General features: G+C 58.2%; 1 protein-coding gene across 1 annotated transcript; it reads left to right on the plus strand.

Annotated features, from left to right (window-relative positions):
- The first annotated feature begins 1,440 nt into the window (after positions 1 to 1,440).
- On the plus strand, positions 1,441 to 23,393 carry MYO1F (myosin IF). The gene is made up of 28 exons (XM_012929937.2): positions 1,441 to 1,577; positions 6,928 to 7,065; positions 7,339 to 7,428; positions 7,524 to 7,618; positions 7,961 to 8,048; positions 8,153 to 8,242; positions 9,607 to 9,738; positions 9,828 to 9,962; positions 10,177 to 10,309; positions 10,435 to 10,631; positions 11,440 to 11,520; positions 11,641 to 11,727; positions 12,779 to 12,865; positions 13,415 to 13,582; positions 14,445 to 14,530; positions 16,483 to 16,564; positions 17,514 to 17,620; positions 17,953 to 18,051; positions 18,141 to 18,285; positions 19,245 to 19,359; positions 19,450 to 19,619; positions 20,208 to 20,353; positions 20,696 to 20,842; positions 20,960 to 21,108; positions 21,307 to 21,390; positions 21,790 to 21,988; positions 22,084 to 22,253; positions 23,285 to 23,393. Exons 1-28 carry the CDS (start codon positions 1,575 to 1,577, stop codon positions 23,359 to 23,361), a joined length of 3,300 nt encoding a protein of 1,099 aa, XP_012785391.2. The 5' UTR covers positions 1,441 to 1,574; the 3' UTR covers positions 23,362 to 23,393.
- The last annotated feature ends 1,034 nt before the right edge of the window (positions 23,394 to 24,427 follow it).

A 24,427-nucleotide genomic window follows, 5' to 3' on the forward strand; every position in this document is an offset into this window, starting at 1 on the left:
CACCCCTCGACCCAGGGAGCCACTGAGGTGTCCTTGGTGCTGGCTGACCAAGGATGGCAGGGTCCTGCGCTGCCCCAGAGACGGGACGGCCCCTTGGCTCTCCTGTGGCCTGGAACAATCAATGTGAGAAAAAAATCAAAACAAGATAACAAGGAGGAGGAGGAGGTCCCATGTCCCAAGGGCTGGAGTCCCTTGTTTGACACCGAGAAAACAAAACAAAACAAAATAATAAAATCACCATCAGGACCTGGCTCGGTGGCTAAAGTCCTCGCCTTGAACACACCGGGATCCCGTATAAGCACCGGTTCTAATCCCGGCTGCTCCACTTCCCATCCAGCTCCCTGCCTGTGGCCTGGGAAAGCAGTCAAGGATGGCTCCAAAGCCCTGGGACCCTGTACCTGCATGGGAGACCCGGAAGAGGCTCCTGGCTCCTGGCTTCAGATTGGCTCAGCTCTGCCCGTTTCAGCCACTTGGAGAGTGACAGAAGATCTTCCTCTTTGTCTTTCCTCCTCTCTGTATATAAATAAGTCTTTTTTAAAACGAATCAAGGAGATGGGGGTGCCCAGGGAGCCACCTGGCAGGTAGGAGTGTTGACCCAGATGCGCCCAGAGCCTGGGTCAGGTGCAGCACCTGGCCCTGGGGCCTTGCCCTGTGGCCCTGGTGGGCATATAAACACATTCACTGATATTTGCACTCACACGCACATTGTGGGTTTATTTGATATTTATTTATTTTATTGAAAGGCAGATTTACAGAAAGATCTTTCATCCTCTAGTTTATTCCCCAAGTGGCGGCAACAGCTGAAACCAAGCTGATCAGGAGCCAGGAACCTCCTCCGGGTCTCCCACACAGGTGCAGGGGTCCCAAGGCTTTAGGCCGTCCTTGACTGCTTTCCCAGGCCACAGGCAGGGAGCTGGATGGGAAGTGGAGCTGCCGGGATTAGAACCAGCGCCCGTATGGGATCTTGGTGGTTACAAGGCAAGGACTTTAGCCACTAGGCTGCGGCACTGGGCACATTCAGACACACAGTCTTTCACACACACATACATTCCCATGGTTGTCCAGAGCCACTGTGGAGCTGGGACCTGCAGAAGTGGCTCCTGAAGAGGGGGCTCCCCCTGGGACCCCCACAGCATTCAGAAAGGTGTAACAGTGCTAATTATTATATGTTGGGAGAGGAGACCTGAGCAGGCCAGAGGCGTCCTGGGACGACCATGTCAACGGGGCAGTCGGTCTGCAGGCTCTCGGAGACAGCTCCCCATCCCGGAGGAGCCGGGTGAGGGACCCCATGGGTGCTTGTCTGCACCTCTGGGCCCTGCCCGCCACTGCCAAGCTCGCAAGCCCAGGGTTCTCCCCGCCCCCAGGGCCACCGCCCCTCCCGCCCAGAGGAAGTGAGAGGTCGGGGGGAACGGAGGCCGTAAGAGGAACTAGAGCTGGGAGTGGAACGCAGGAACAGGAGCTGAGACCATGCTCCAGCCACCTCCAGGGTCCCTCTGAACCTCCAGCTGCCACACGGCCCATTCGCGTGCCCCCTCTCCCCTGGGGAGCACAGCTCCCCTAGCTTCCCCAGCATCATGGTAAGTCCTTCATGGGTGGGCCCAGGGAGGGCCAGGTTTGGGGGCACCCAGCCGGGCAGAGCGACCCTGAGAAGCAGGGTCAGATTGTGGGAGGATGGGATGAAGAGAAGGGGGTGGTCTTTCTGAAGGTCCCTCAGTGTGTTTGGGGCTCCTCCCTCCTCCCGGACAGCCAAGCACCTGCCTGACAGTGGAGGGGGGAGTGCCAAGGGGGTGACGGGCAGCCGCAAGTAGCCCAAGATGGAGACAGAAGATGGTCCCAAGGGAGGTAGTCACATAAGATGTGCAGGGAATTCAAACTGGAATTTAACAACCCAGCTTCCAGCCCAGCTCACGCCCACATCTCCACGGATGGACATAGGCGAGCTACTTCCCCTCTCCTGGCCTCCTGTTCAGGGAAGCTTGTCTAGACGCAGGATCCAGCTCCCTGGGGCGGGGGGGGGGGCTTGGATGTTGGGTCCTCTCGGGTGGGGTGGCAACTCTAGTCCACACGCTGGAGAGCAAGCTGGAGAGGGGTAGGGGGCATGGAGTGGCCGCATGTCTGGGTGGCTCAAATGCAACCATCACGGAGGGGGACGGCGATGAGGAGAGATGGTGTCCAGTATGACCACTGGTGGCCACTGGGTGAGGAGGACAGCCGGAGGAGTCACTGTGAGGGCTCACAGGCTACGGAGACCGTGACAATTGTGGCAGTCTCCAGGGGGCACAGAGCATCGAGCCCCAAAGTTCGTGCCAAGTCCACACAAGCAGATTCGTTCAGCCGGGCCCTGCCAAGGCAGCAGGCAGCAGGCCTCCAAGTCCAAGTGCACCCATAGCAGGCTTGGCATTTCGTATGGCCCCAGGGATGGCATCACAGACATGCAAACGGCCAGCCCTGCCCCAGCAGCAGCAGCATCGTGGACACACACAAGTCACCCTGCCACGGCTCTGTGCACGGACAGGAGCATAAATGTGTCCAGCTGGCACACAGACAAGGGTGCTTGGCAGCCGCACAGGGCATGGGCCAAGAGGAAGAAAGATCAGTGTCTCCTTCCAGAAAGTCAAAGATGAACTGCAAACCCCTGGTTCAAGGACCACCCCCCTCCTCCGGGCAGTCCACACACAATCAAACTTCAACCTGGGAGCTCCTAGCTAGGAAATGGGCAGCTCTGCTGAGCCAGAGCTAAGAGTTTGAGGGGGGAGGTCTCCCGAGGTGGGGGGGCGGGGGGAGACCATGACCACAGGAACCCAGGAAGTGGTTCACTACTCGAGAGAAAAAGCAAAATCCTTCGCTTAACGGAGCTGTGTGAAGTGTTGAGTCAACAGTCAACTTGGCAGACAGGGGGTCTGGAAGAGTGACAAAGTCACCGGGGATTGCCAAATCAAAAGTGAGTGGCGCCCACTTGGGAAGCCAGCACCGCAGAGCTGGCCGGAGCTGGCTGATGCTGGGTGGAGCTGGAGGCTTCCCGGGAGAAGAGGGACTGGGCAGCCAGTGCAACGGAGCTCACTTGTGAGATCCCTTCAGTAGGGGTGGCCAGCATTTCTGGGGAACCCCTCCCCCGGGGTTGGGGGAAGCTCAAGTGCTACCGGTTGTCACCAGCAGTGATGGGCGAAGTGGCTCTTGTTGAACTGCTGGTGTTGCTCGCTGACCTTGGCTGTTACAAGCTGTGATGATGAGGATGATGAGGGTCCTTGTGGGGGAGTGGGTGGGAGTGGGGACGATGGTGGTGGTCCAGGTTGGGGAAGCAGTGGTCCTGGTAATTGGATGGTTGGGTGGTGGTGGTGGTTGTTATAGGTTGTTAATAATCATGATCTTTGCGGGTGGTGTTGGGGCCATGGTGGCGTGGTAATGATGGTCTTTTGTAAAAGCTGGTAATTAAGGCTGTTCCGTAGTAGTTGGGCATCAGAGATGCCATGGTGTCCATCGCCAGCTGGCCTTGAGTTTTCGTGGTTGGGCCTCGGGTGACAGCCATCAGTAACTGGTGACAACTTGGTGGCGTTCTTTGGGCAGGGTAATGGCTGTGGCCATTGCTTCGTGGATATGTTTTTCAAAGATGCATTTCAGAATCCGAAAGGGAGAGTTGCACAGGGAGAGAGAGAGAGAGAGAGAGAGAGAGATTTTCATCTGCCGGTCTCCACACCTCCTCCAATGGCTGCAAGCAGTAACACTGGCCCAAAGCAGGGCCAGGAACTAGGAGTTTCACCCATGGTCTCCCACTTGACTCAAGCCCGTCTCTGCTGTTCTCCCAGGAGTATTCGCAGGGAGCTAGATCAGAAGGAGAACAGCCAGGACAGGAACCCATGTTGGTGGTGCAGATGACTGCTTAACCCACTGTGCCACAAAGATGAGCCCTTGTGGGCCTGTTGGATAGTAGCCGACCACATATGGCTGTCACTGTCACTGGTGAGGGCGGTTGGCCGTGACGCGCTGTGGATAGGTGTGTGGGTGGTGCTGATGCCGGTGACGGGCTGGTTTTCGTTTCTCTTTAACATGGGCCGACGGGGCTGGCACTGGGGGAGGCGGGTTTCTTAGCAGTTTGCATCTGACCTTGGGACCAGGTGCGGAGGGGAGGACGGAGACCCACCACCAGCTGCTATTGGGAACAGACTTCAAACACGACCGTGCGGTGTGGGGATGGACAGAAATGGCGGAGTCCCTGGGGTAGGGGTGTATGTATTTCTGCGGTGGCTGTCCCATGCAGCAGTCACACCACACCCCTGCTTGTACCAGCAACATAGCCTATCAGAGGGTGGAGTCCCAGCTCTGGTCTTGAGTCCAGCTCCATCACTGTGCACCCCGGAAGGCAGCAGGTGCACAGGTCCCCTGCCCCCCAACACCGGGGACAGCAGCTTCATCTATCCCCCTTGTAACCACAGCCTGCGGGACCCCAGCGACAAGGAAGGAAGTGGCTATTTCATCGCTGGGGCTGCTACCAGCCAGGGCCTATGGCAGCTCACAGCCCTTCCTCCCCACCCCAGCCCCTGGCCCTGGGTGTGTAGGGAACCGGACAGCTCTGGAAGGCCAGCACTGCTGCTGCAGGACAGCCTGGGCCTCACTGAACCAGGGCTGCTGCAGCCAGCATAGCCCCTGGCGTTCCTGGCTGGGTGTGTTACAGAATGGGGAAACTGAGGCAGGAGGTTGTGCTGTGCAAAGTGGAGCCACGCCCAGGAACAACATCACCTTGTCATACCCCCCTTCTCCCCCTCCTCCTCTTCCTCCCTCCTCTTCCTCTTCTCTCTCCCCCTCATCTCCCACCCTCTTCTTCTCTCCCCTCTTCCTCCCCCTACTTGACGCGAGACCCCTCCCCCAATCCCTGTTTCCATCTGTGTACCCCAACCCTCTGTCTCGAGGACAGAGTCCCCAGCACCCACCCACCCACACACACCTGCATCCCACAGGGAGCCCTAACAGATGCCCACACCCACGCCCCCCACACCGTGGGCGTGCTGTGTCCAATGAGCCACCCCATTGTTTCCCTTTTGGGGTGGCGGGGAGTCCGCTGAGCTGGCCAGCCTGGCCCCCAATTCCCTCTATGGTCACCAAGATGACCACCGCCTCCTCCCCATCCTGACCCCTCATCTGTCCCCTCGCTCTGGCCCGGCCTCTGAGGAACCAGAGAAGCAGCTCTGGCCCTCTTCCCACCCCAGCCACCTGCCCCTGCTCAAGGTCCCCCGGCTGTCTTTCACAACAACCCCGGCGAGTTGAGTCACACTGGCCTTGTGGTCCGCTGTGACCACAGCCACGCGCTGCCCCACCCCCCAGAGGAAGGGACTTTGGAACTAACAGTTTCAACTTGACCCCTGTGCAGACGACGGGGGTCACGCACCTCACTCAGACAGGGCAGGGGCCATCTCAACCCCCCCCACCACACACACACACACACACACACACACACAGCCCCTTCATTCATTCACTTGCTTATCCATCCATCAAGTGTGTATCAATCAACCAGGTCCCTGACAGATACCAAACCACCCTGGGGGACCCAGGCAGCCTCTCCTAAGACACCTTGGGGTTACTAATCTGTTCTTCATCACAAAACCCATTCCGTAGACTGAGCTGTGTAGAAGTGACATGGCCCAGACTGGCGGCCAAGTGCCCAGCTGGGTGCAGTACACCCAATCCACTGCCCTCCTGTATGCTGGCTGCCCCTGAGGGCAGACAGGGTGGGGTGATGAGGGGGGACCCTCTCTCCCTTCCAGAGCCAGGGGTCCAAGCAGGACAGAGCCAGGCAGGAAGGCCAAGTCCGCCAGAGGAAGAAGGTCATTGGGAAGGGGGAAATGTCCGGAAGAGGAACCGTGGCCTGAGAGCTGGCAGAGCCAGACCAGGCGCACACAGTGGCCCCGAGGCCCTGAGTCCAGCAAAGGGAAGTGGCCTTGGGCCGCCTGGCCTCTGCCGGCCCACACCAACCTGAAGGCTCCCTCCCCCTGCAAGGTCACCATGCAGAGGCCCCCACCATGCGGCTTTAGGGGAGCACCCACCCTCACTCCCGCAGAAAGAATGCCGGGACGGTGGAGTGTGGTTAGGGGACAGGGTACTATTGCCAAGGCCTTTCTTGGGGCTAAGGGTGAGTGAAGGGATGGCCCATGGTGGACCATCCCATGAGCGCCTCACACAGAAAATCCACTCCCTGTGTCCCCACCCACTCACCTGCTCCCTGCAAACACTCCCCACCCCAGGGACCTGCTGGGGAGAGGACAGACACCCCACCCTCTGCTCTCCACCCCCACCACAAGGACCCCCCACTCCCACCCAGCATTCAACCCTTCTCGCCATCAACACGGAAGTGGGAAGCAGGTTCTCCGACTCTACTTGGCCCTCCCTCTGCCCCTTCTCAGCCCACTTCCTCGGCCAGCCATCCCGTGTCGACACCACCTCACCTACCCGCTTGTGACCCTGAAGTCCAGCTGGGCCCTCCCTGGGGACCCCTCAGCACCCACTCTTCTTCTGAAAGGCAGAGAGACACAACCTTTGGTTCACTCCCCCAAGTGCCCCGAAAGCCAGGGGTGGGCCAGACAGAAGCCAGGGGGCCAGAAGCTCCGTCCAGGCCTTCCCAGGGGGAGCCAGGGACCCCAGCCCTAGGGGAGCCCCGAGAGGTGGTCCTGACAGAAGCCGGGGGGCCAGGGGCTCCGTCCAGGCCTTCCCGGGGGGAGCCAGGGACCCCAGCCCTAGGGGAGCCCCGAGAAGTGGTCCTGACAGAAGCCGGGGGGCCAGGGGCTCCGTCCAGGCCTTCCCGGGGGGAGCCAGGGACCCCAGCCCTAGGGGAGCCAGGGACCCCAGCCCTAGGGGAGCCCCGAGAGGTGGTCCTGACAGAAGCCGGGGGCCAGGGCTGCGTCCAGGTAGAGGTGGTGCTCAGTGTCCTCCCGCCCCCAGGGCAGCAAGGAGCGCTTCCACTGGCAGAGCCACAACGTGAAGCAGAGCGGCGTGGACGACATGGTGCTGCTGCCCCAGATCACCGAGGACGCCATCGTGGGCAACCTGCGCAAGCGCTTCCTGGACGACTACATCTTCGTATCCGGGGCTGGGAGCGGGGCGGGGGCGGGGCGAGGCCGGAGAGTGGGCGGGGCTGCCAGGTGGGCGGAGCATGGGTAGGCAGAGGGAAAGCTGAGGGATGGAGCCAGCGAAAAGATGGGCGGGATCAGGGTGGAGGTGGGAGGGGCCAGGATGGAGATGGGCGGGCAGAGGGCTGTGGGCGGGGTCAGGTGGGGATGGGCGGGGCCAGGGCAGAGATGGGCGTGGCCGGCGAGGACCGGGACTGCCACAGGACCCTTAACCACCCTCCAGACCTACATCGGCGCCGTCCTCATCTCGGTGAACCCCTTTAAACAGATGCCCTATTTCACTGACCGTGAGATCGACCTGTACCAGGGCGCGGTGAGGCCCAGGGCCCGGTGGGAGGTTGGACAAGGGGGATGGGGAGGGTGGCAGGTGCAGGCCAAAGAGCCCTGACCCCCACCTGTCCCTGCCAGGCCCAGTACGAGAACCCCCCGCACATCTACGCCCTGACGGACAACATGTACAGGAACATGCTCATTGACTGTGAGAACCAGTGTGTTATCATCAGGTGCATGGACAGGGGCTCCGTACCCTGCTGCCCGGGTCCCCCAGGAGGGCAGTGTGCAGCTTGCTCTGGGAGTCCCCAACCTGAATCCAGCCCCACCGTCGCACTCCACCCCTCGGCCCCTGGCTTGGCTTCCTCCTCCATCTCACGATGTTTCCTTTTCTCATCTGTCTGTTGGCTCCACGCTGTCAGCACTCTGTTGGGTCTTGGAGCTAGTTTCCCTGTTGCATTTCTGGTTCATGAAGTCAGTAGTGCTTGGCAGAGAGTCGGTACTTCGGGGAGAAAGAAAGGACCGATGGAAACCAGAGTCCACTCACGGGTGCTTCTCCCTACTCCCGCCTCCAGTGGAGAAAGCGGAGCCGGGAAGACGGTGGCGGCCAAGTACATCATGGGCTACATTTCCAAGGTGTCCGGTGGTGGTGACAAGGTGCAGGTGAGGCAGGAAGAAGGGAAGGGTGGGCCATGCTGCCCCATCCCCACGGTCCCCTGCCCAGGGCTGACCGTGTCCCTCCCTGCCTGTCCCTCCCCGCCCCACAGCATGTCAAGGACATCATCCTGCAGTCGAACCCCCTGCTGGAGGCCTTTGGCAACGCCAAGACTGTGCGCAACAACAATTCCAGCCGCTTTGTGAGTCTGTAACCTGCCCACCCTCCAACACACACACGCACACACACACACACTCAGAGGCCAACAGCTCTGCGGAAATCCGGCAGAAAGTACCTACTTTTTTTTTTTTTAAGATTTATTTATTTTGATTGCAAAGTCAGACATACAGAGAGGAGGAGAGACAGACAGGAAGATCTTCCGTCCGATGATTCACTCCCCAAGTGACTGCAACGGCCGGTGCTGCACCGATCCGCAGCCAGGAGCCAGAAACTTCCTCCAGGTCTCCCACGCGGGTGCAGGGTCCCAAGGCTTTGGGACATTCTCGACTGCTTTCCCAGGCCACAAGCAGGGAGCTGGATGGGAAGTGGAGCAGTTGGGATCAGAACCGGTGCCCGCGCTGGTTCTAATCCCGGCAGCTCCACTTCCCATCCAACTCCCTGCTTGTGGCCTGGGAAAGCAGCAGAGGACGGTCCAGTGCTTGGGACCCTGCACGCATGTGGGAGACCTGGAGGAAGCTCCGGGCTCTTGGCTTTGAATCATCTCAACTGCAGCCGTTGCAGGCAACTGGAGAGTGAACCAGTGGATGGAAGACCTCTCTCTCTCTCTCCTCGCTTCTTCCCTCTGTAAACCTACCTTTCCAATAAAAATAAATAAACCTTTAATATTGATAAACTCCATAAACCAATAAGATTTCCCTACACATTACTAGTGCGGTTTTATTTATTTTCTTTCTTTTTTTTTTTATTTGAAAAGCAAAAAAGGGAAAAGGGGATGACGTGGGAGAGAGGAAGATCAAGAGGGAGGAAGAGAGAGACACAGAGAGAGAAAGAGAGAGATCTCCTGTCCATTGGTTCAGTGCCCAAGTGCCCAGGGCTGGGCCAGGCTGACGCCAGGCGTTGAAAACTCACTGTGAAGTCCCCACAGGGGTGACAAGGACCCAAGTGCCCGAGTTTGCCTACTACCTCCCAGCGTGCGCGTTAGCAGGAAGCTGAAGTCAGGGGTCAGACCCAGGATCTGAGTCCGAGTGCTCCCACGAGCTGCAAGCGTGCCAAGCCTCTGACCGCCACGCTTTGCATTTTGCAATCCACCTTCACGATACACTGGTATTTTACGGATTGTTTGTTACCAGGGACATCAGTCACTTCCTGCTTGCTGCCTGCCAGGGTGTGTGCGCCTTAACAGGGAGCTAAGTGGGAAGCCCAGGGGGAGGGCCAAGGCTCTGACACAAGGAGGAAGACGCCCCACAGCGGGTGCCACCACACCCACCTGTTAAAGCCTCCACTTGAGGCCCAAGGCGCCTTTGGCGATCGCAGTGAAACCATACTCAAGCCCAACCGGCGCCTTGCATGTATATACGTGTGTGTGTGTCTCTCTCTCGGCCACAGGGCAAGTATTTTGAGATTCAGTTTAGTCGCGGCGGGGAACCGGATGGCGGCAGGATCTCCAACTTCCTGCTGGAGAAATCCCGCGTGGTGATGCAAAACGAAAACGAGAGAAACTTCCACATCTACTACCAGGTTGCGGGACAGCCCACGCCAAGGGCTCTGCCGGGGAGGCGGGGAAGGATGCTCCGGGGGGCCGTGACCGCTGTTGTGCGCCCCCACAGCTGCTAGAAGGAGCCTCCCAGGAGCAGCGGCAGAACCTGGGGCTCATGACGCCCGACTATTACTACTACCTCAACCAATCGGACACCTACAAGGTGGACGGTACGGATGACCGGAGCGACTTCAGTGAGACCTTGGTGAGCATCGCGCGCACGCGCGCGCGCCCCTTGAAGTTCTCCACCAGTTCTTGGAGCCAGGGAACCCTCTCAAGAGACCAGAGAGGGGCACACAGCACAGTGCACAGGAAGGGGCGACATTTTCAGGGATACGGGGTTGGGTGGATGGGGCTGAGGCTGGCCCGGATGAGTGACGCAGGCTCTATCCGCCCCCCCACATCCCACTGTGCCCCAGAGCGCCATGGAAGTTATCGGGATCCCGCCCAGTGTCCAGGAGCTGGTCCTCCAGCTGGTGGCAGGAATTTTGCACCTGGGCAACATCAGCTTCTGCGAAGATGGGAATTACGCCCGGGTGGAGAGCGCGGACCGTGAGTACGGGGAGCACTTGGTGGGGAACCCCGGGGAGCCCCCAGAACGGTGGGTGTGTGTCCGTGGGCATACCCTCTTTAAACACACACACACACACACTCACACATACAACCGGGGCTGGCAGTCCTGGCCTTTCCCGCCTATTTGCTGGGCATCGACAGCGGCCGCCTGCAGGAGAAGCTGACCAGCCGTAAGATGGACAGCCGCTGGGGCGGGCGCAGCGAGTCCATCGATGTGACGCTCAACGTGGAGCAGGCGGCCTACACCCGCGACGCGCTGGCCAAGGGACTCTACGCCCGCCTCTTCGACTTCCTGGTGGAGGCGAGTCCGGTGCTAGGGAGCAGGGACGGGGCGGGAGGGGATGGAACCCCTGGGCCAAGGACCCAGATCTGGAAAGGGCTTCCCATTGGCACAGATGAGAGGCTAGGCCCATTCAAACCTGCCCTTCCTCCAGTTCCGTGGTAGGATTAATGCAGGCCTGCGGGCAGGGCCCCGTCAGGTCTCACAGCTGCACCTGCTCCCACCGCCGCCTGATACTGGGTGGTGCCAATCTGCACACTTGATCTTAGCCAAAAGGCTGAGAAGCGATCTCACAGTAGGTGGCGGGGCTGACACCAAACAATATTCACGTCACAGCAGTGGTGGGCCTGACCTGGAAGTCATCCATGGTGTGGACAAGATACTGCCCTCAGCTTTTCATGTCCATCATTTTTTTTTTTAAGATTTATTTATTTTGATTGCAAAAGACAGATTTACAGACAAAGGAGAGACAGAAAGGTCTCCCATCTGCTGGCTTACTCCCCAAATGGTCGCAACTGACAGCATTGAGCAGATTCAGAGCCAGGGGCGCTTCCAGGTCTCCCACGTGGGTGCAGGGTCCCAAGGCTTTGGGCCATCCTCCACTGCTTTCTCAGGCCACAAGCAGGGAGCTGGATGGGAAGTGGAGCTGCCGGGATTAGAACCGGCGCCCATATGGGATCCCGGGGCTTCCAAGGCGAGGACTTTAGCCGCTAGGCCATGCCGCCGGGCCCTGTGAGTAGAATATATTTAAAAAGACATGTGGAGAGAGTAGCAGGCCGGGGCGGGCCTGATCGGATGCCCACTGACCGGGTCTGCACCCTTGTCACAGGCCATCAACCGGGCCATGCAGAAACCCCAGGAAGAGTATAGCATCGGAGTGCTGGACATCTACGGCTTCGAGATATTTCAGGTATGCGACTCCTGCCCCTCCCGTCTGCGCCCCAGGCCCACATCCTGTCCTCCCTGTGACCTTGCTGAGGCCTCTAAAGTGTGAGCCCGCTGAAGCGAGGCTCTCTGATCCTCCCCGCAGAAGAACGGCTTCGAGCAGTTCTGCATTAACTTTGTCAACGAGAAGTTACAGCAGATCTTCATTGAGCTCACCCTGAAGGCGGAGCAGGTGGGCAGGACTACGGAGAGGAAGACCACCAAGGGCCCTGAGCCCTCTGGGGGGCACCCTGACCCCTGCCCCCGATCCCACCACCCCCCCACCTCTGCTTATGTGCCCACACTCCATCATAAGACTTTCAAAATATTTATGTTATTGAAGGGGCCAGCACGATGGCTCAGCTGGCTGATCCTCTACCTGCAAGCAGCGGCATCCCTTATGGATGCCAGTTCGTGTCCCGGCTGCTCCACTTCTGATCTAGTTCCTTGCTAATGGCCTGGGAAAGCAATGGAGGATGGCCCCAAGCCTTGGGAGCTTGTACCTGCGTGGGAGACCCGCAAGAGGCTCCTGGCTCCTGGTTTCAGATCGGCGAAGCATTGGCCGTTGCGGTCACTTGGGGAGTGAATCATCGGACGGAAGATCTTCCTCTCTGTCTCTCCTCCTCTCTGTATGTCTGACTTTGCAATCAAAATAAATAAATCTTAAAAAAAAAAAAAAAAAGGCAGAGTGACAGAGAGAAGGAGAGACAGAGATGTTTCATCTGCTGGATCACTCCTCAACTAGGCAGGACCAACCCTGGCTAAAGCCAGGTGTGCGCAGCTCCATCTGGGTCTCCTAGGCAGGCAGCAGGGACCCAAACGCACAAGCATCTTCTGCTGCTTTCCCAGGCACATCGGCAAGGGGACAGATTAAAACAGGCAGGACTTGAACTGGTGCCCATAGGGGATGCTGGCCCTGCAGGCCGTGGCTTAACGCGCTACATCACAGCACCAGTCCCCTACTGATTCATTTCAAGGCATTTCTGGGACAGGTGTTGAGGTAGCCGCTAAGATGCCACGCGGGGTGTGCACATCTGGCTCCCTACTGCTGTGCAAGCTGGGGGGGGGGGGCAGCAGGGAACGGCTGGATTATCTGAGTCCCTGGCACCCACGCGGGAGACCCGGATGGAGCATCACACTCCGCAACGGGAGCCAAGGCCACTGTTGGCGGCCACAGGGCTGAGTGAGGAGAAGAGCAGCCACACCTCCTCCACCGGCCCCCCAACACCCCGTCCACCCCCCAGGAGGAGTACGTCCAGGAAGGCATCCGCTGGACCCCCATCCAGTACTTCAACAACAAAGTCGTCTGTGACCTCATCGAAAACAAACTGGTAAGGCTGGCCGACCTCAGCAGGGGGCTGTGGTGCCCTCTGGGGGTGAGGGAAGCCTTCTCTGCTTGACGTCCCTCCGTCCAGCAGCAGATGGGGTGCCACCGAAAGAGCCCCACGGTTCAGCGCATCCATGCCTTCTGCCCACCCGCTCACCGGTCACCTATGCACGCCACAAGTCTTGCCTGAGATATGCTAACTAGCTCAGGGCCAGTGGAATTGAATGGACAGACGACAGGTGTCCCATCAAGTGATTCCAGTCCCAAGAAGGGAACGGGGAATGGATTGTCAAAGAGCTTCCCCAGGACCCCACCACACACACACACACACACACACACCGGGGCTCCGCCCCCAACACATTTGAGCCCCGCCCCAACACACCCAGGCCACACCCCCCGACCACACCTAAGACCCTACCTCCTTTTGCACCTGCAAGCCCCACGCCCAGCCCTGGTCAGCTCCTTTGGTCCACCTCCATACTGGGAGAGCAGGATGGGGTGAGGACAGGACCCAGCTGAGCCTGTCTCACCCACCTCTCCCGGCTCCCGGCAGAATCCCCCCGGCATCATGAGCGTGTTGGATGACGTGTGTGCCACCATGCACGCCACGGGTGGCGGTGCCGACCAGACGCTGCTGCAGAAGCTGCAGGCGGCCGTGGGCAGCCACGAGCATTTCAACAGCTGGAGCGCTGGTTTCGTCATCCACCACTACGCCGGCAAAGTGAGTGGCACCCCCTGGCTGTCGGCGTGCCAGCCACTAGGGTGTTCCTTCTGACCGACACTCCCAGGACTGCAGAATTCCACCAGCTCTCACTCTGGACCACAGAGCCTTCCCGCTAACTCCCAGGAGGAGCCTTCTGCCCCCTGCACCTGCCTGGACCGCCACCCCACCCACCCACACACCCGGGATGCAGGAACCCAGTAGCACCTGCTTGTGGGCCCAACTTCCCCAAGCCACAGGGCAGCTCCCCTTGACCCCAGGTTGGGCAGCAGGTCACCAGCCCTCCTCCGTTGCTGGAGACACCCCTCACCAGCACCCACCACCAAGAAGCCCCAATATGAAGTATGGCTCTCAGAACCAACATCCAACCCCTTCCCCAGCACACACACGTTCTGATTCTGACTTGAAGGGCAAATTGCCAAGATGCCCAGGCCCCTGCTGTAACACCCCCTTCCCTCAACCCTTTAAAGTGCTCTGGGACCCCTTCTCAACTCTGATCCAAGGCAACACCATTCGGTTGGCCTCCGATCTAGTACTCCCAGGAGCCACACACACCAGCACCGCTGCCCACCAACCCCTGAGATGAGCGGGCACCTCTCACCCTCCCACCCGCCCCCAGCCAGGACTTTAGCAACTCTCTCCCTCCAACCTCAAGTCCAACATCAAACCCGGGAGCACCTGTTACTCTTCTATTCAGTGCTGTGAACTGCAGAGTCCTCCAATCAGAATTCTGGATGCCCCTGACTCTCCGACCCCTGCCCCAGGGCCTCCCTGGAACCCCTGACCTTGCACACACACACACACACACCCACACACACACACACACACAGAGGCTATAAGCTCCTCCCGGGCCTCCCTCCAGGTCTCCTATGATGTCAGCGGCTTCTGTGAGAGGAATAGAGACGTCCTATTCAGTGACCTCATTGAGCTGATGCAGACCAGTGAGCAGTGAGTGGCCTGGGGGCGGGGGGAGGACGGAAGACCCTTCCCCTCCAGCTCCCCCAGGTTCCCCCCAACACACACACACACACACACAAGGGCTTCCCCATTGGCTGGTTCTGGTCTGGAAAGTAAACTCATGGTTCCCACCGGAAGTCCCGAGGAACCGGTCCTTCCATGCTAATGGGAGGAAAAGATGAATGGATTTGGCGGGGGAGGAACAAAACATTTTGAAACCTAAGGAATTTTTTTGTTGTTTCATAACCTGCGTTTTTTATGAATTTTTTTGGAGACCCCCCCCCGCCCGAGTGCATGATTTCAAAATTTTGTATACACACACAGAAAAAAAAAATTTTTTTTTTTTTAGTCGAGGGGCAGCCAAGGATTTGAGCCCCCACCAGAGCCTCCCAGGGTGCAGTGCAGTCAGAGCTGGAGGCGGGTATCAAAGTCAGGTGTGTCTCTCGCCCTAGGTCGATTGCCCGTTGCTAATGGAATCATTCCATCTCCTCTCTCTGAGAACTTTCTGAAGTGCCCTTGTTTTTTCTTGGGCTAGACACGCAGCTGTGCACACACAGAACTGCTCTGAAATGGACCTACCTTTTTTCTTTCGTTTATTATTATTATTAATTTTTCTAGAAAGATAGAATTACAGAATGAAGGAGAAACAGAGACAGAGAGATCTTCCGTCTGCTGGTTCACTCCCCAGGTAGTCTCAACAGCCAGAGCTGAGCCGATCCAGGAGCAAAGAGCTTCTTCCGGGTCTCCCCTGCAGGTGCAGGGGCCCAAGGCTTTGGGCCGTCCTCGACTGCTTTCCCAGGCCACAAGCAGGGAGCTGGATGGGAAGTGGAGCAGCTGGCATATCCCGACATGTGCAAGGCGAGGATTTTGCCACTAGGTTATGGCACCTGCCCCAGGGGTCCATCCTTGTTAAGCTTCTGCCTGAGATGCTGGGTAACATATTGCCACTTCGAGTCCTGGCTGCTCTGTTTTGGATCTAGCTCCCTGTTAACAGGTCTGGGACAGGGCAGCAGATGAAAACCCAGGTGCCTGGGCCCCTGCCACCTACATGGGAAACCCAAAACAAGTTCCCAGCTACTGGCTTCAACCCCAGCCAGGCACTACTACAGGTCTTTGGGGAGTGAGCCAGCAGCCAGAGTCGAGTCAATCCAGGAACCAGGAACCTCCTCCGGGTCTCCCACACGGGTGCAGGGTCCCAAGGCTTTGGGCCGTCCTCGACTGCTTTCCCAGGCCACAAGCAGGGAGCTGGATGGGAAGTGGAGCAGCCGGGATTAGAACCGGTGCCCATATGGGATCCCAGGGTGCGTTCAAGGCGAGGACTTTAGCCACTAGGCCACGGCGCAGGGCCAGAGACAGATTTTTAGCTGTACTTGATTATTTAGTTTAACTTGACTCTATTTTGCTTTATATATCATCACAGAGAAAGAGAAAAATACATTTAGACTTGGTAGTAGGATTAGCATTGTGGCTCAGCAGGTTAATTGCCCACCTACAAGTGCTGGCATACAGTAAGGGCACCAACTACTCCACTTCCCATCCAGCTCTCTGCTTGCAGCCTGGGGAAGTAAACAGAGGACGGCCTGAGGCCTGGGGACCCTGCACCCACAGGACATACCAGGACAGACTCCCGGCTTCTAATTACAGATCAACTCAGCTCCGGCCATTGTGGTCATTTGAGGAGCGAAGTAGCAGATGGAAGATCTTTCTCTTTGCGTCTCTCCTTCTCTGTAAAAATCCACTTTTCACATGAAAAATAAATACATAAACTGAATCTTTTTTTGCAAGTGTAGGCAGATGGAGGAGCTCCAAGAAAGGGACCGAACCAGCCCTCCTGGATTCAGTCGCCATAGTGAAATTCACCCTCAAAGAACTCCATTTCCGGGGGGAAGGGCACCCCAGAACCCACCTCACCTGCCACCACCCCTCCATCTTTTTCCATCTAGGGCCTTCCTCCGAATGCTGTTTCCCGAGAAGTTGGATGTGGACAAGAAGGGCCGTCCCAGCACGGCAGGTTCTAAAATCAAAGTGAGCTTGGGTCAGGCGGGCCCTGGGGGCGCCTGGGTCCCTCTGTTATTGCCAGGGACTTCTGCGTCTGGCTGTGATAGCCCCTTATTTGGTTTTTGGGGTGAGGGGATCTTCAATCCACTTCCCGGACATCCCGCTCAACTGGCTCATTTGACACTTTGTGTAAGAAAGCAGTACAACCCCACACAAAGCAACGTGCCTGGGAGCCATGCAACCCTCACCACTGTCCACCTCCAAGACATCCTATTCAAGCTGAAGTTCTAGAAACACACACACACACGCCTGACCCACTTCCTGCCTCTGTGGGTTTGATGAGCCCTGGGACCTCCCAGAAGCGGAGGCACACCAGGCCTGTTCTTTTGTCCTGCCACGTACAGTGACCCCTCCCCCCATCTCACGGTGTGCCGTGGACCACCCTGTGTGTGTGTGTCACCTCACCCATCACCGCGCATCAGGCCATGTGCACCTGCTCTGTGAGCACACAGATGCCCTCCCAGGCACCGCTGAGTCTCACCTCCATGAGAAACATGCTATCTCCCATGTGCCAGCTGGGGAGGCACTCTCCTTTCTGGTCCTCCCCCTGCTCTAAGCAAGTATACGAGGCGCATCCCTATCTCACATACACACACATGTGTGCACACATGAGCCCCAATTTCTGAGGTTCCTGTCCTGGAAAGGGAGGTCTGAATTGTTATGCTAAGCGCTCTGTGATTGAGTCAATATGCTACTTGAACGCTGACCACGCCCAGCGGCCGTGAGCGTGGCAGGTGGGGCCAGTGCCGGCGTGAGGGGTATACACGGACCATGGACATGGGCTCCCTGCGGCACATCACGCAACAGCCCTTGCCCATAACACACAGCTCCCCAAGAGTGTCTGTCTCAAGGGATGGGGTGGAAAGACTGCCTGGGGGCCTCACCTGTGTCTCGTCTCCCCCCATCCTGTCTGTAGAAACAGGCCAACGACCTGGTAGCCACGCTGAAGAGGTGCACACCACATTATATCCGGTGCATCAAGCCCAATGAGACCAAGAAGCCCCGGGACTGGGAGGAGAGCAGGTGACCCCACCCCTGGCCAGGTCTCCTGCCCTGCGTATCGAGCCCCCAACCCTTAAGGTGCTGGATGCAGCCCGAATGGACCCTGAGATTAGGCTTACATTGAAAACTGCCTGGGGAGCCCCAGAGTGACCGCAACCTGACTCGGGGGCTGGTCTGGTTCCCCCAGACCTCAGCCTGCCCCACATAGAGGACTCATTCCCAAGGTCATCCTTGGAAACTCCTTGTGTATATAGACTCTGCGCTCCTCCCCAGAACACACAGGCTACAGGACTGTCCTTCCCAGCCCCCTCCCCACCCTCCCCAGGGGACTCAGGCCCACCCCTCCCCAACAGGGTCAAGCACCAGGTAGAGTACCTGGGCCTGAAGGAGAACATTCGGGTACGCAGGGCAGGCTTTGCCTACCGCCGACAGTTCCCCAAGTTCTTACAGAGGTGAGCACTCCCTCCGCCCATCCGAATGACAGGCTGGGCCCTCTCCCAAATCTGCTCCAACCACATCCCGGCCTCCCCCCCACCTCCAGGTATGCCATCCTGACCCCTGAGACGTGGCCACGGTGGCGTGGGGATGAGCGTCAGGGCGTCCAGCACCTGCTCCGGGCAGTCACCATGGAGCCTGACCAGTACCAGATGGGGAGCACAAAGGTGTTCATCAAGAACCCAGAGTCGGTGAGTGATGAGAGACACAGAGAATGAGCTTCCAGCCACCGTTCATACTGTCCAAAGGCCCGCGACAGCCGGGGCTGAGACCGAGACGCGAGGGAGGCACATTAGCAGGTGGCTGGACGGGAAGTGGAGCAGGCGTGGCAAATGGCAAGTTTACCACTGCACCAATACCTATGCCACTTCGTGCTTCTACTGCCTGTTCCACTGTGGGTATGTGATTGCCTCTTTAGCAGGTGTGAGAAGTCGGAGCTGGGTTCCAAAGCCAGGAAGGCAGACCCATCAATGTGCCCCCTATCTGGAGGTGTCCTTGTCCCCACCAAATGGCTTCATCAGCCAAGGCTGGCCCAGGCAGAATCCATCCGGGCCTCACACGTGGGTAGCAGGGACCCCACTTGGGCCATCTTCTTCTGCTTTTCCGGGTGCATTAGCAGGGAGCTGGATCAGAGGGGTACTCAAAAGAAATGCTATTGAGCCCAGCACAGTAGCCTAGTGGTTAAAGTCCTCACCTTGCACACGCCAGGATCCCATATGGACACAGGTTTGTATCCCAGCTGCCCCACTTCCCATCCAGCTCCCTGCTTATGGCCAGGGAAAGCAGTGGAGGACAGCCCAAAGCTTTGGGACCCTGCACCCACGTGGGAGACGCGGAAGAGGCTCCTGGCTCCTGGCTTCAGATCAGCTCAGCTCCGGCTGTTGTGGCTACTTGGGGAGTGACTCAGTGGACAGAAGATCTTCCTCTCTGTCTCTCCTCTCCGTGTAAATCTGCCTTAACAGTAAAAATAAATAAATCTTAAAAAAAAAAAAAAGAAAGAAAGAGAAATATTGCCATTACAGGTGGCTGCTCAACTTGCCACCCCAAAACACCGGCCCCAGAAAAACATCTTTTTTTGGAACATGCGTGTGAGTGTGTGTGAACAGATGGCGGCCCCTGGGGACCCCCAGCAGCCCTGCTTCTCCTGCAGCTTTTCCTGTTGGAGGAAATCCGAGAGCGAAAGTTCGACGGCTTCGCCCGCGTCATCCAGAAGGCCTGGCGGCGCCACGTGGCAGTGCGCAAGTACGAGGAGATGCGAGAAGAGGGTGAGTTGGCTTCCCTGGGCGGCGCGGGGGCGGGGGGGCCCAGACCAGTGCACCTGCAGGAGTCGAGCCACCAACCCTGTGTCTCCACAGCCTCCAACATCCTCCTTAACAAGAAGGAGAGGCGGCGTAACAGCATCAACCGCAACTTCGTCGGGGATTACTTGGGGCTGGAGGAGCGGCCCGAACTGCGTCAGTTCCTGGGCAAGAGGGAGCGAGTGGACTTTGCCGACTCGGTCACCAAGTACGATCGTCGCTTCAAGGTGAGGTGACAGCAGGTGGGGCTTTGTGCCAGAGCCTGGCTGCAGCCTGGCACACCTTCACCTGGCCCAGACATAGCTGTCCACAGCTTATCCATGCTCCTAGCCTACTCACACTGGTACAACCAAACCCCTGGACACCTGCCCTTCCCCAACCTGGAGAGATGGCAGGTCCAACAGTGATGCCATCCATGTACCTCTCCATGGAAGAAGACCCTCACATGGCCCTGACAACTTCTCCACCGGGCCCACTCGGCTGACAATATGCCCTCCCTTAACTTTCTTCTATTTTTATTTGAATTAATTCAAGGGGCAGAGAAAAAGACAAAGAGAGAGCTCCCAGCTTGCGTTCCCCAAATCCTCCCCTCTTCCTCTAAGGGTCTGCTCTAATAGTAGGTTAGAATTAGGAGCCGGAGCCAGGGATCGAACCCAAGCCCTCCAGCGATGGACACTGGCTTCTCAGCCTCTCAGCCACATGCCCAGCTCCCCCACTCCTGACTCAAATGCCTTTATCCGCTCTTGTGGGCACCGCGTTGCAGCCCTGGGGTTGAGCCTCTGAGCCATCAGCCCCCTGGTCCTTGATGTCCACAGCCTATCAAGCGGGACCTCATCCTGACGCCCAAGAACATATACGTGATTGGGAGGGAGAAAGTGAAGAAGGGACCAGAGAAGGGCCAGGTCCGGGAGGTCCTCAAGCGGAAACTGGACATCCAGGCACTTCGGGGAGTCTCCCTCAGGTGAGGTCGGGCTCCTGGCTGCCCCCACCGTCGCCGGCACCTGGCCCCCTTGTGGTGGTCCGGGACGGCCCTCACACCTGTCGCCCCATCTTTATCCTGTTGCTGGACTTGGCTCTGTCTGTCATGGTCACTTGACCCTGCCCTGGATCTCTTTACCTTAGCCTCCTCCAAGACTTCAGCTGCTCTTTCTTCCCTGCCAACCCTTTTTTTTTTGCCCCACCTATGTCACCCACCACTCCTTTGCAGGTTCCCCTGTCCTTCCCCGTCCCTCCCCGTCCCTCCCCTGTGGCTCTCCCCTGTCCATCACCCACACCTCTCACTTGCCTCCCTCCACCTGGCCAGCACCCGACAGGACGATTTCTTCATCCTGCAAGAGGACTCCACCGACAGCTTCCTGGAGAGCGTCTTCAAGACCGAGTTCGTCAGCCTGCTGTGCAAGCGCTACCAGGAGGCGGCGGGGACGCCTCTGCCCCTCACCTTCAGCGACACGTAAGCCCCCCCAAGCCCAGCTCCCCCCATCAGCACCACCCTCGGGCTTGTCCCCACACAGCTCACCCCTCCTGGCTGCGTGCGGAGGGGACATGCTGCTGCTTCCTCTTCCCACAGACTACAGTTCCGAGTCAAGAAGGAGGGCTGGGGCGGGGGCGGCACCCGCAACGTTACCTTCTCCCGCGGCTCCAGCGACGTGGCGGTGCTCAAGGCTGGTGGCCGGTCCCTCTCGGTCAGCGTGGGTGACGGGCTGCCCAAGAGCTCCAGTGAGTCTCCGGGATGGGGGGGACACAGGGCATGGAGGATGGGACAAGTGATGCTGGCTAGGAGTGATGGGACCAGAAACTGGACAGAGTCGGGTGTACCCATAACAACCGAGACCCAGGGAGTCTGGGGGGGGGGGGAGGCGGAGTCAGGGCTGACAGCACAGGTGGCCCTGGTCCAGCATCCTCTGTCACTTTCAGAGCCTACGCGGAAGGGACTGGCCCAAGGAAAAGCCCGAAGGTCAGGTCCGGCCCCCACCCGGGCAGCCCCCGGACCCCCCAGAGGTGAGCAGAACACCCTGCCTTAAGCCTCTTGTGGGCCACGTGGCCCAAGACCTCCAGGCCACAGGCTCTAACCAGCACCCCTCACCACCCTCCCCTGCGTCTCCCACAGAGGCATAACTAGGGGCCAGCTTGGCATTTGAAGCCCTGGTTAGCCGTGACCTCTCCCCTCCTCGCAACCCACTTCGTTATCTTGAGGACTGCGTCTTGTTCGGCCAACTCACTAAACCTATTATCTTGTCTATGTCTGTCTATCTTGTTGAGCTCTTAGTCACCCTCCAAAACCCACCCCACAAGCACCCTCCCACAGGCTGTGGAGGGAATTTCGCCCATCTGACCCAATCCAGGGCCTTGGCAGTGCAGCCCACCTCCTCAATGCTCCCATCCTTGCTCCGGTTACAGGCATGGCCCGCAACGGGGTGCCCCCATCCGCCAGAGGAGGCCCCCTGCCCCCTCTGGAGATCATGTCTGGGCGAAGCTCCCAGAGACCTCCCCAGGGCCCTCCATCCTCAGCTCTGGGGACCAGCAGACGACACCACGCCCGGCCACCCTCTGAGCATAACACAGAGTTCCTGAACGTGCCTGACCAGGGCGTGGCTGGGTAGGTGGAGGGGGGGAGAGGGCAGCCCTAGGGGATGGGGAGGGGGCCCAGGGAGGATGTCAGGAGTGCCCACTTGGCATCACCTGTGCCCACAGCATTCAGAGGAAGCGTAGCGTGGGCCAGAGACCTGTGCCAGGCGTGGGCCGACCCAAGCCCCAACCACGGATCCACAGCCCAAGATGCCGGGCACTATACCAGTATGTTGGGCAAGATGTGGATGAGCTAAGCTTCAATGTGAACGAGGTTATAGAGATACTCATGGAAGGTACGTGACCCAGGGCCCCCAGGACTGGTCAGCCTGCCGAACGCCTTTCCCATCCTCTGGAGGGGACGGGGTGGGCAGGGAGACCCCCTCTGCTGTCCCAGTGACTACAGAGGTTCAACGGGGCGTCTGGCTCTAGGGGTACCCGCCTAAACCTGCTTCTCATGCCTACCATAAAACACCTGGGGCAGCCTAAGTGGCTCCCAGTTGAGGAAGGTCGGAGTCCCAGCGTCACTGGCTCAGGTCCTGGGTGTAGCCACCTTAGGTCTTTGTTTTTTAAGATTTTTTTTTTTTTAATTCCCACTTGAAAGGCAGATTTACAGAGAGAAAGTGTGACGGAGAGGGAAAGATCTTCCATCTGCTAATTCACTTCCCAAATGGCTGCAAGGGCTGGAGCTGAGCCGATCCGAAGCCAGGAGCCAGGAGCTCTTGCGTGTCTCCCACACGGGTGCAGGATCCTAAGGCTTTGGGCCGTCCTCCGCTGCTTTCCCAGGCCACAAGCAGGGAGCTGAGTGGGAAGTGGAGCAGCCGGGGCGTGCACTGGAAATTAAGCTGCTGAGCCATGCAGCAGGACCCTTAAGCTTTTTTTTTTTTTTCAAAGAGTTACAGAGAAAGATCTTGCATTCACTGACTTATGGCTGCAAAGACTAGAACTGAGCCAGGTGGAAGTCGGGGGGCTTCTAGGTTTTCCACACGGGTGCAGGGGCCCAAGCACTTGGGTCATCCTCTGTTGCCGCTTTCCCAGATGGGTTAGCAAGAAGAGGGCTGGATCGGAAGCGGAGCAGCCAGGGCAGAGAACTGCTGCCCGTATGGGATGCGTTAGCACAGATGGCGGCTTGACCTGCTGTGCTCCAACACCATGAGTTTTGAGAAGTCCTCCTGTCTGTCCTTGCCTCCCATCCTTTGACAACTTTCTTTAACCCCCTGCCTCTACCAGGTCAAAGAGTCAGACAGAATGGGCACCAAGGGTCCTCTGGGATGAGGTGGGCCACGGCCCCAGCACTCTCTGTAGCCTCTTCTTCTGTGTCCCACAGATCCGTCGGGCTGGTGGAAAGGCCGACTGCATGGCCAGGAGGGTCTCTTCCCAGGAAACTACGTGGAGAAGATCTGAACGGGGGGTGGGGGGAGTGGACATGATTGCAAACCCCCTTCCCATGCCCAGCTGCCTTCCTGGCTGCCACAGAGCCTCCCTGGCCATAAAGGCCAAAAAAAAAAAAAAAAAAAAACCCTATGATTCCCCAGCCCAACTGGGTCTCCGGGCAGTTGAGAGGGAGGAAAACGCCCACCCCACGCTCAGACCCTGGCCTCAGTCACATCACACCTACTGCCTGAGTTTGCTCCTGGGCCCAGCCGGGTTCCCTGCAGCACCTACCTCCTATCCATGAGACAGGAACCGTGTCCTGTGCTGCTGGCAGATGCCACAGGCCTGGTCCTCTCATCTCCATGGCAACACACATCCCCGACAGTGAGGATGATGCCCTACCCCACCTCGTGGTCACAAAGCAAGGTAACACCCCCGTTTTTTACAAGTGAAAAAACAGAGGGGATGAGAGAGGGTCTGTCAGCTCGCAGAGCCAGGCCTCACAGAACGTTCCAGAAAAGTTAGGAATGTGAACAATCCATGCGTGAATTCCAACTTTTTTTTTTTTTTGGTATGAAATATAGATTTATTTCTACATCATTGTGTCTTCCATGAAGTTTTTTGCTGTTTATTTTTTTTTAAGATTTATTTTATTTTGTTACAAAGTCAGATATACAGAGAGGAGGAGAGACAGAGAGGAAGATCTTCCGTCCAATGATTCACTCCCCAAGTGAGCCGCGATGGCTGGTGCTGAGCCGATCCAAAGCCGGGAACCAGGAGCCTCTTCTGGGTCTCCCACGCAGGTGCAGGGTCCCAGTGCTCTGGGCCGTCCTCAACTGCTTTCCCAGGCCACAGGCAGGGAGCTGGATGGGAAGAGGAGCTGCCGGGATTAGAACCAGCACCCATATGGGATCCCTGGGTGTTCAAGGCGAGGACTTTAGCCACTAGGCCACCGTGCCAGGCCTCTATGGAGTTTTTGATCTGCCGCTCTCCCCTCACCCAGGCTTCAGTGCCCACAATAGTCAGGGCCGAGCCAGGCTGAAGACAGGAGTTGGGAACTTGCCTCAGGCCTCCCATCACCTGCTGCCTCCCAGGC

The sequence above is a fragment of the Ochotona princeps genome, chromosome 33 (assembly GCF_030435755.1).
Source record: "Ochotona princeps isolate mOchPri1 chromosome 33, mOchPri1.hap1, whole genome shotgun sequence".
Taxonomy (NCBI): domain Eukaryota; kingdom Metazoa; phylum Chordata; class Mammalia; order Lagomorpha; family Ochotonidae; genus Ochotona; species Ochotona princeps.